The sequence below is a fragment of the Spinacia oleracea genome, chromosome 1, assembly GCF_020520425.1.
Source record: "Spinacia oleracea cultivar Varoflay chromosome 1, BTI_SOV_V1, whole genome shotgun sequence".
In the NCBI taxonomy this organism is placed as follows: Eukaryota; Viridiplantae; Streptophyta; class Magnoliopsida; order Caryophyllales; family Amaranthaceae; genus Spinacia; species Spinacia oleracea.
Window position 1 is genome coordinate 14,943,285 of NC_079487.1, and position 10,863 is coordinate 14,954,147.

Sequence of the window (10,863 nt, forward strand, 5' to 3'; positions counted from 1 at the left end):
AACCCAGCCCCCAACTGAAACACAAACTCAAACACATCCAAATCTTCACACCAACCAACCTTATTTGCACAGCCAAGCTAGGAACTTGTTAACTGAAGTTCCAGAGGATTATACTTGGTATTATGAGAGGCTAGAAAGTCCTCTAAAATGGGATGATTTAATTGGCACTTCAGGTTCAGACATAGATGTAGAATCAGATCCAGACTACTCATGTGAAGCTGTAGTTGATGAGGAGGGATACCAACAAGGGTTTGAAGATGAGTTTGTTGAGTTCGAAGAAGATGAAGAGTGTGATGATGAGCTTGTTGGTGAAGGATCCAGTGATGATGATGATGAAGCTAGAACAATAAGACAGAGGGTACAAAATTGTCAAACCAGATTGTTTAACCTTGCAAAACAGTTGCAAAAGGAGGTTGCTGAAGTGAAGCTTGGTGAGAAACCACCAAAACCTGCTGCTGCTATAGAGGGGGCCCCATCAAACAGTGAGTTTGTTAGTGATTATGAAGATAGTGATGATGCCATCCACACTCCACATGAGAGTGGAGAAGAAGATTTAGACAGAGGGATACAGAAGAGAAGGAGGAGTGTTATTGTGAGTGCGAACACTGGTTTTAGGGTGTTTAAGTGGGTTTTTGGTCAGAGATTTGCAACAAGGGATGATTTCAAGGATGTTGTGGCAAAGTATGCTATACATCAAGGGAGAAACCTGACCATTGCTGATAGTAACAAGAGCAGTGCACAAAGACTAGGGGTTAGATGCATAGATGGATGTCCATTTAAGTTATATGCATCTTGGGATTCTAGAAGAGTTACATGTATTGTAAGAACTGCAATGGACAACCACACTTGTCATAGAAACATGAAGAAAATTAAGCAATTGAAAACTTCATGGTTGGCAAAGCAATTGCTTGAAGTGTTTAAGTTGAGACCACATTGGCCAGCCGCTGAGATTGTTGAGACAATGAGGAGGGGTTATAAGATGGTGATCAGCAGGGACTTTGCTTATAAAGTCAAATACAATGACCACAAACTACTACATGGGTCAATGAAGGATCACCACAAGAAGGTAGAGTGGTATATGGCTGCTTTGAAAGCTTCAAGTCCAGGTATCATATTGGATTTGGTCACTGATGCAAGCATAAAACCCACCTATATTCCTGAGGTTGTTCACTTGCTTTGAGGTGATTCATAAAGAGTGGCAGTTAGGTTGTAGAAAAGTCATATGTGTTGATGCATGATTCTTGAATACCTTCTTGAGTGGCCAGTTGATGTCAGCTGTTGGGAGAGATGGGAATGAGCAAATGTATCCCATTGCTTGGGCTGTAGTGGAAGGGGAGAACAACAATTCATGAGAGTGTTTTTTAAACATCTACATACTGCTCTGAATTTGGGAGAAGGTGAAGGACTTGTTGCATTTCTGATGAGCATCTGGTATGTCCATCCCAATTCACAATACTTTAGTGATTAATTTTTGTTTACTCATGTTGGACCTGGGTACGTATTCAAGTGTTGGACTCGGGAACGGGTCTAAGTCTTGGACTCGGGCATGGGTATGTGTCCAAGTGTCGGACTCGGGTATATGTCCAAGTGTCGGACTCGGGACCGTGTCATATAATTTTTTTTCTTTGCTTTTTACTTCCCTTTTTTGTTCTTATAAACCACTTCTGCATTTCCTATATTGCATTCCCTTTTGTTTCCTTTTTCCGTTTCCTTAAATGCTTGGCCTTCTGTTCTGAATGGTTGTGTTATGGCTTTGAAGGGTATTTTTCATGCTGTTCCTGCAGTCCTTCCCAAAGTTTAACACAGACACTGTGCCATGCATATTTTTGCCTTGTAGCACAAGGCTTTTAGGGGAGATGAATTTAAGCGTCAGTTCTGGAAAATTGCTAAAGCCTATAACATGGCGGATTACAATGATGCATTATATGAGCTTGAACAAATTGATCCATTTATTGTTGTGGCTTTCAATAAGTATAACCCTAAGGTTTTTTGTAGAGCATTTATGAACACCTCAATGACGAGTGATGCAATTACAAATAACATGGCCGAAACCTTTAACTGTTATATCGTAAATGCAAGAACCAAGCATCTAATTTATATGTTGGATGACATTAGTTCTGCCTTGATGCAAAGTATTGTTATGAAAAGGCAAGAGATGGGGAAATCTAAGTTTGTAGTTTGTCCTAGAATTCAGGCTAAATTAGAGTTGGAGAAAGAGAAGGCTGCAAATTGTGATGTGTTGCCATCGGGGGATAATCTGTTCCAAGTTAGGTATTATCTAGATAGCTTGACTGTTAATTTAGAGGCTAGGACATGTAGTTGCAAGAAGTAGGATATGTGTGGTTATCCTTGTTGCCATGTCGTTGCTTGTATTTACTTCCAACATAAAGAAGCTGAGGAATTTTTGGATGAATGGTTTAAGAGAGATGTCTATTTGAAGGGTTATTCGAGTATAATTCCACCTTGTGATGGTGAGAGGGACTGGCCTAGGATTGAGAGTAACATTGACCCTCCACCCATCAAAATTGGTCCAGGACGACCTAGGAGATAGAAGGAAAGACCCATTTAAAGACCCGAAGAGGCCGGAAAAGTTAACAAGGCATGACATGGAGATGACCTGCAACACTTGTCAAACCAAGGGCCACAACAAGAGGAGGTGTCCTACCAGAAATGCCATACCAACTCATCCACAAGAACCACCTGCCAAGAAGCAAAGGGGAAGGCCTATGAAGGATGGTCTGCCACCCCTACAACCACATGTTGCTGCTGCTACAACCACAACCACATCCACACAACAATCAACAACTAGCCACCATGAAGCCACTGTTCAACCTACGCAGCTAGGCAGAGGTGAAAGGATGATTAGAGGAGGTAGAGGGAGCAAGTCCAGGGGCAGAGGAGCTGATGGTGGGAGAGGTGGAAGAACAACTAGTTCAGGGGAAGGCACCAGTAGCAGCAGAGGTGGGTTAGGTGTAGGAGAAGGAACAACTAGCACGGGAAGAGGCAGGAGTAGGGGAAGAGGTAGACCAAAAAAAGTAAGCGTCCTGTACTTAATTTTTTTAGATTCTTGAATATATTTTCAGTTCGATAAAATGTGAACTTAACTTCATTTTTTGTTTTCTGTTTGTAGGTGCCACAAGGGGTTGGTAATTACATCGAAACCGATTGAACATTCTTGTTTTATGTTTGTAGTAGGTATTAGTGTTAAGGAACATCGGGACGAAGGGGATGAATGTAAGGCAATATCATGCCTCTGTTATTTTGTGTGGATGCATGTAAGGCAATATCATGCCACTTATTTTGGTAAAAAACTTGTGTGATTGATGTTATGTAAGGCGATGCCTCTTATTTTGGATAATTATTTGTTCGGATGAATGTAAGGCGATGCCTCTTATTTTGGTACACAATTGTTCGGATGAAGGTATGGTAATATATGCCTCATATTAAGTCATGTAATGCAAGACAAGGTGTTGAATGATGAATTTAAGAGTTTGTAAGTTTGATTGCACAATATGTTTTTTTGATGACTTACGCATAGTTATAAATACAACACAATAACTTGAAACACGCATAAACATGTCGTGTCATTCTAAAACTCACAGTGCAATACAATGTAACCTAAGTACGTCCAACGCAATAAACGTGCAAACTAACATACTTCTTTACCTTAACAACAATCGGTCACGCAATTTCGAAACCCGTCCACCGTAATTTAAACAACAATAGCCTACTAAATTATCCATCAACCTAAACTCTTCCTACATAATCTATCTCAATATACATGGCCAAAACAGCAAATATAAGCCATGAGAACATCAAAATGAGAGACAAATTCTTCTCATTCCTGGTACAATTCATCACTTCAATGCGCATATGACATAGTTTGTTCTTCATCTCCTGCACATCCTCTTCTAGATTTTCCTTCTTCGTTTGCAATTTCTTAATTTTTCCCAAAAACAAACTCTTCTTGTATTCCAACTCAATAATTTGAGTGTCCTTCTCTAGCAGCTTCATATGAACATTATCGCCACAATCCACCATCGACGGCTCACCACAGATCCACCTAAAAAATTTGCAAGCTCGCTCATCCTAATTACGAAACAATAATGAAATTAGTTAACCACTAATTTAAAACCAGCAAATTAGACCAGAACATTGAAAATTAAAAACAAATTTAAAGAAGAAAATTAACAATTACATGCCAGTATGAACACCTAACGAATTTCAACTCCGCGTTCGGCCGTTGCTTTGCCGTTCGAACAACCGCTTCAAAGTTGTGGTAACACTTCAGTCCGCGAACCGAATTGGAAGAAGATGACCCTGAAGATGTTGCTTTGATTCCAACCATTAACAAAATTAGGGATGAATTGAACGCAAGAGGAGGACAGAGAGAACCAGCGGAAGGGAGGGGGGTTTTAATATGCAGGGAAGGGGATTTAAACTACCAACGGCTTAATACCGCCACCTCATCACCTTCACCTGTTTCAGCAGGTCATAAATTAAAATAACCTGTTAAGTGAAGACACAGAACAAATGTTAGATTATTTAGAATTAATCGATAAGTGATATTGTTAATAGCAGCGCAACCAAAGGTTGGATTTTTTTTACCAAAATTTCCAATTCTCTAGTTATATCATGCTTAGGATATACAAAGTATACAGGAACCAATAATCACTAGTTTCATGTTGACAAAAAATAAATTGGTGTAGCTTTTAGTATTTGGTATTATCTTATAAAGACTATGACAGTATTAAAAAGTAATCCCTCCGTTTTTTTTTTGTTGCGTTTGGACTTTTGACGTTTATTAACGTATAATAAATATTCTTTTTCTTTTTTATTAAAAAAATAGACCCAAGTAAAACCTTAATCCACTTATCATTACAACAACCAATAAGATTGTTTTATTTATCAAAATGAACCAATAATTAAAAAGCACACAGATTGCTAACTTAACATGCTTGAAAATTAGAAAGAAATTTAATGAGTTGAAAAAATTGGACCAATTAAAATTAAAAACCGGCACAAAAAATGACAATATAATAAATTTATAAAAGAAAATATTTTTCCACGTAACAAACATTGTGAAACACCCTAAAAGAAATACGTAACAAACAAAAAGAAACGGGAGTAGTAGTTGGTGTTCCGGTGTTGTAAAGATGGAAACAATGGGCTTCGAATGAAGGCCCCTTTGTATGTGTTGAAGATCTTGCTTGTTTGAATGAGTGGAGTCCGAATTCACCTGCACAAGAGCAAAGTCACTAGCCTCGGGGGTGTTTCGAGGAAAGCCCCTCCGATGCCTAAGTAAGAATGATGCTCGGATTCTAGAGAGAAGTTCTCTAGAAGAGTAGTCTTAAGGCGGTAAATTGGACGTACCTTGAGGTGTGAGCCTTGGCGGCCTATTTATAGTGTTTGCATAATAAATGCCCATAGGTCATTTATTGCTATTGGGCCTTGGGCCTTAATGGATGGCTGAATAGCCACTGGTAGGTTCGATGTTGTTGTTTAGAGCCATTGGGCTTTGGACTTAGTGGCCCAATTGAGAGTCAATTGGGAGCCCAAACAACATGCCCCCCAGACCCGGTCCATTTAGAATTAAATGGGTGGGTTTCCAGCTGTCAGAAGTCCGAAAGTTCCCTCTCTTTTTTGAAAAGGGATGATTTGCATTGATGACGAGTGTTGGGAGTTGTATTGTGTCGTGGCGATCGTGGGTTGAGGAAGTTGATGCGCCCCTTTTCTTTTCTATAAATACGGGGTGCGTTGCTCTTTTCGAACTTTTTACTCCTTCTTTCAAACCCATTCTCTCTCTAAATTCCGGCGATCGCAGTGCAATTTGTTTCTTCAGATCTACGAAATTCGGCCAACTTTAGACTTCGGGAACTTGTGTTGTTCGTTTTATCGGCGAATTCCGCTTCGGAAAAAGGTAATTTGTTTCTGAATTCTCCTTTTTTCTTCGTTTTTCCTTCTACCCCTCAATCTCAACCCTAGACCGAGAATTCGCGGCCATGGCAAAGAATAGGGGCAAGAGCAAGTTCGTCGTTGGCTCCTCTAGTGAGAGGGAGAACGTGCCTTCGGGAAGGTTACCGAAAACTTCGAGGGGTCGGCCTTCGGAGAGGCCAGTGGAGAGGCGTTCGACTGGTTGGGATGCTTCAAAAGATGATGTTGTTGGCGGGTCTAGCGTGTCTGAACGCGCAACTTCTGGTAAGAAAGCTGGCTCTTCGGGTGTGCGCCGCTCTTACCCTGAGTTTCCAGTTCATTGGACTGAAGCTGATCCGCAGGGCAAGTATGCCCCGATTCTGCATGAGACCACTAAGATCGATGGTCCCTTGGAAAAATCGGTCAGTGGTGACTGGTTGGTGGAGGCGAAGCTGGGGCATTACCATCGGAGGGCCGAAGAGTTATACGGAATCCAGCACGCCTTGGGGTACTGGTGCGAGCTTCCCGACCAGGAGCGTCCTCGGGTGACTCATCCGCCGAGGGGGTTCATCTCTGTGTATACTCATCATTTGGAGAACGGTCTCCGCTTTCCTTTGGATCCCTTCGTTTCCGAGCTCCTGGTGTCGTACAACATCAGTTTGGCCCAGCTTACCCCCAAATCTATGAGGCACATCATCGGATTTAGATGGGTGTGCGATTTTATTAACTTTCCATGTTCTGTTGCCGTGTTTCGGGATCTGCACGATCTGTCTTTCAACCACGCTTCCAAGGGGGATGGGTATGGTTGGTGGACCATCATCAACAAAAGATCCCGAAGGAAGGGGGAGCCGAACTACATTACGGCCTACCCTTACCTCAGCTCTGATCATAATTGGAAGACGGAGTGGTTGTTCGTTCGTGTGCCGACAGATCCGAAGCATCCACATTTTTACCGCCCTCCGAAGTGGTTTGTGACTCCTGATCCTGATATGCGAAGCGTGGCTGCTCCGGATCGGAACCATCACCACTACGTGGATCTCCTCCAGTGGTTTTTGGCTCGGGAGGACAACTACAAATTGCCGTCCAACTGGCTCCCGAACCTCAACTATATCTTGCGGGAGGACATTCTTGCTGTTGCCGGTCTCAGCAGGATTTTTGACAGGGGTAGGTGTCTTTCGGCTGGGACCGTGCTTTAGTAAGTTTGTCTTCCTCCTTTTTGGTCTCTTGCTCCAACTTCCGAATGGCAGCATCCTTCTCTCGGATCTTCAGCTGGAGAACGGGCACCTTGTCAGCTTGATTCTGAACAATCTCCCGGTGCTTGATAAACTGCTGAAGCCTCGCCTCCGCTTCCTGGCTCTGCTTAATGGCCGCCTCAAATTTAGACGTCATCTCCTTGAGAAGACTGTCTTTTTCTTCAAGTTCGCTCGCAAACTTGGCAGCCATTTCTCTCCTCTCCCTGTCGAAGGAAGCTATCTTTTCAGCATCCTCTTCAACCTGGAAAGTGAGCTTCCCAACTTCGGCCCCGATCTGTTCCGCCGCTTCCCTAGCCTCACGACTGTACTGAAGGTACAGTTGCTTGATCTCCACCATCTCGGCCATGAGCCGCCCAGCCTTCTGGTCCAAGACAGGGATATCACGAGCATAAGCCTCCTGATACCTCCTCAGTTGCCTCTCCTCAACCGAGCTACACTCGGAAGCGAACGAGGACCAGAAAACAGCCTGGGAAAGAAGAAAAGACGAGAAAAGATGAGGAAAGAAGAAAACAACAAACCAAAAACGGAACTCAAAACAAAATTTCCAACACTTACCTCATTCAGATAATATTGGGCCATCATAGCTGGGTTCCTCTCCTCAGCTCCAGGAACCCTCCACTGCGGGTTGGCCCGAAGAAGATTCTCCCGTGCAGCTTCGGGACCCACCAAAGATCCCACGTGAGCCATGGGGTTCTCCCCCAAAACCGGGGCTCTAGCATAGCGAGCCATCGCCTCCCTTACCTCCTCGGGGATCCGTTTCAGCGGAACATCCGAGCAAGGGTCAGCGTGGATCAGTCTATCCAGGGCCGAGGTCGAAGTAGAGCCCAAGGTCGAGTGGCGCCTCTTCCTCGTCAGACCCTGCTTGGTTTGCTCCTCCTCAGCAGAAGGGACCTCCTTCTCAGCTTCGGGAACCTCTATGTGAGCTTCGGTGAGATCCACCATCTCCTTATCTGGACTTTTCTCCCTTTCGAGAGAAACGTCAGCAGACTTCCGAAACCACTTCCGAAACCACTTCCTGGAGATTGTTCAGAATCAAGCACCGGGAGATTGTTCAGAATCAAGCACCGGGAGATTGTTCAGAATCAAGCTGACAAGGTGCCCGTTCTCCAGCTGAAGATCCGAGAGAAGGATGCTGCCATTCGTAAGTTGGAGCAAGAGACCAAAAAGGAGGAAGACAAACTTACTAAAGCACGGTCCCAGCCGAAAGACACCTACCCCTGTCAAAAATCCTGCTGAGACCGGCAACAGCAAGAATGTCCTCCCGCAAGATATAGTTGAGGTTCGGGAGCCAGTTGGACGGCAATTTGTAGTTGTCCTCCCGAGCCAAAAACCACTGGAGGAGATCCACGTAGTGGTGATGGTTCCGATCCGGAGCAGCCACGCTTCGCATATCAGGATCAGGAGTCACAAACCACTTCGGAGGGCGGTAAAAATGTGGATGCTTCGGATCTGTCGGCACACGAACGAACAACCACTCCGTCTTCCAATTATGATCAGAGCTGAGGTAAGGGTAGGCCGTAATGTAGTTCGGCTCCCCCTTTCTTCGGGATCTTTTGTTGATGATGGTCCACCAACCATACCCATCCCCCTTGGAAGCGTGGTTGAAAGACAGATCGTGCAGATCCCGAAACACGGCAACAGAACATGGAAAGTTAATAAAATCGCACACCCATCTAAATCCGATGATGTGCCTCATAGATTTGGGGGTAAGCTGGGCCAAACTGATGTTGTACGACACCAGGAGCTCGGAAACGAAGGGATCCAAAGGAAAGCGGAGACCGTTCTCCAAATGATGAGTATACACAGAGATGAACCCCCTCGGCGGATGAGTCACCCGAGGACGCTCCTGGTCGGGAAGCTCGCACCAGTACCCCAAGGCGTGCTGGATTCCGTATAACTCTTCGGCCCTCCGATGGTAATGCCCCAGCTTCGCCTCCACCAACCAGTCACCACTGACCGATTTTTCCAAGGGACCATCGATCTTAGTGGTCTCATGCAGAATCGGGGCATACTTGCCCTGCGGATCAGCTTCAGTCCAATGAACTGGAAACTCAGGGTAAGAGCGGCGCACACCCGAAGAGCCAGCTTTCTTACCAGAAGTTGCGCGTTCAGACACGCTAGACCCGCCAACAACATCATCTTTTGAAGCATCCCAACCAGTCGAACGCCTCTCCACTGGCCTCTCCGAAGGCCGACCCCTCGAAGTTTTCGGTAACCTTCCCGAAGGCACGTTCTCCCTCTCACTAGAGGAGCCAACGACGAACTTGCTCTTGCCCCTATTCTTTGCCATGGCCGCGAATTCTCGGTCTAGGGTTGAGATTGAGGGGTAGAAGGAAAAACGAAGAAAAAAGGAGAATTCAGAAACAAATTACCTTTTTCCGAAGCGGAATTCGCCGATAAAACGAACAACACAAGTTCCCGAAGTCTAAAGTTGGCCGAATTTCGTAGATCTGAAGAAACAAATTGCACTGCGATCGCCGGAATTTAGAGAGAGAATGGGTTTGAAAGAAGGAGTAAAAAGTTCGAAAAGAGCAACGCACCCCGTATTTATAGAAAAGAAAAGGGGCGCATCAACTTCCTCAACCCACGATCGCCACGACACAATACAACTCCCAACACTCGTCATCAATGCAAATCATCCCTTTTCAAAAAAGAGAGGGAACTTTCGGACTTCTGACAGCTGGAAACCCACCCATTTAATTCTAAATGGACCGGGTCTGGGGGGCATGTTGTTTGGGCTCCCAATTGACTCTCAATTGGGCCACTAAGTCCAAAGCCCAATGGCTCTAAACAACAACATCGAACCTACCAGTGGCTATTCAGCCATCCATTAAGGCCCAAGGCCCAATAGCAATAAATGACCTATGGGCATTTATTATGCAAACACTATAAATAGGCCGCCAAGGCTCACACCTCAAGGTACGTCCAATTTACCGCCTTAAGACTACTCTTCTAGAGAACTTCTCTCTAGAATCCGAGCATCATTCTTACTTAGGCATCGGAGGGGCTTTCCTCGGAAACACCCCCGAGGCTAGTGACTTTGCTCTTGTGCAGGTGAATTCGGACTCCACTCATTCAAACAAGCAAGATCTTCAACACATACAAAGGGGCCTTCATTCGAAGCCCATTGTATACTTGCTCTTGCCCCTATTCTTTGCCATGGCCGCGAATTCTCGGTCTAGGGTTGAGATTGAGGGGTAGAAGGAAAAACGAAGAAAAAAGGAGAATTCAGAAACAAATTACCTTTTTCCGAAGCGGAATTCGCCGATAAAACGAACAACACAAGTTCCCGAAGTCTAAAGTTGGCCGAATTTCGTAGATCTGAAGAAACAAATTGCACTGCGATCGCCGGAATTTAGAGAGAGAATGGGTTTGAAAGAAGGAGTAAAAAGTTCAAAAAGAGCAACGCACCCCGTATTTATAGAAAAGAAAAGGGGCGCATCAACTTCCTCAACCCACGATCGCCACGACACAATACAACTCCCAACACTCGTCATCAATGCAAATCAGCTGGAGAACGGGCACCTTGTCAGCTTCCGAATGGTGATGGTCCATTCGGAAGCTGACAACCATAGCGTTCCGGGTAGCTCTTCTAACCATTTGTTTTTGTCATCCTCGACTCTTTTCTTGAGTGCATTGAGGATGAGTTTGTTAGCAGCTTCGGCTTGCCCGTTGCTTTGTGGGTGACAGACTGCCG

The 10,863-nt window shown here is 44.6% G+C and overlaps 1 protein-coding gene across 1 annotated transcript; it reads right to left on the reverse strand.

Annotated features, from left to right (window-relative positions):
- Positions 1-3,747: 3,747 nt before the first annotated feature.
- Positions 3,748-8,123, reverse strand: LOC130462878 (uncharacterized). Its single transcript, XM_056831846.1, has 3 exons — positions 7,722-8,123; positions 7,100-7,632; positions 3,748-4,063 (listed from the first exon to the last, which is right to left on the reverse strand). Exons 1-3 carry the CDS (start codon positions 8,106-8,108, stop codon positions 3,748-3,750), a joined length of 1,236 nt encoding a protein of 411 aa, XP_056687824.1. The 5' UTR covers positions 8,109-8,123.
- Positions 8,124-10,863: the final 2,740 nt, after the last annotated feature.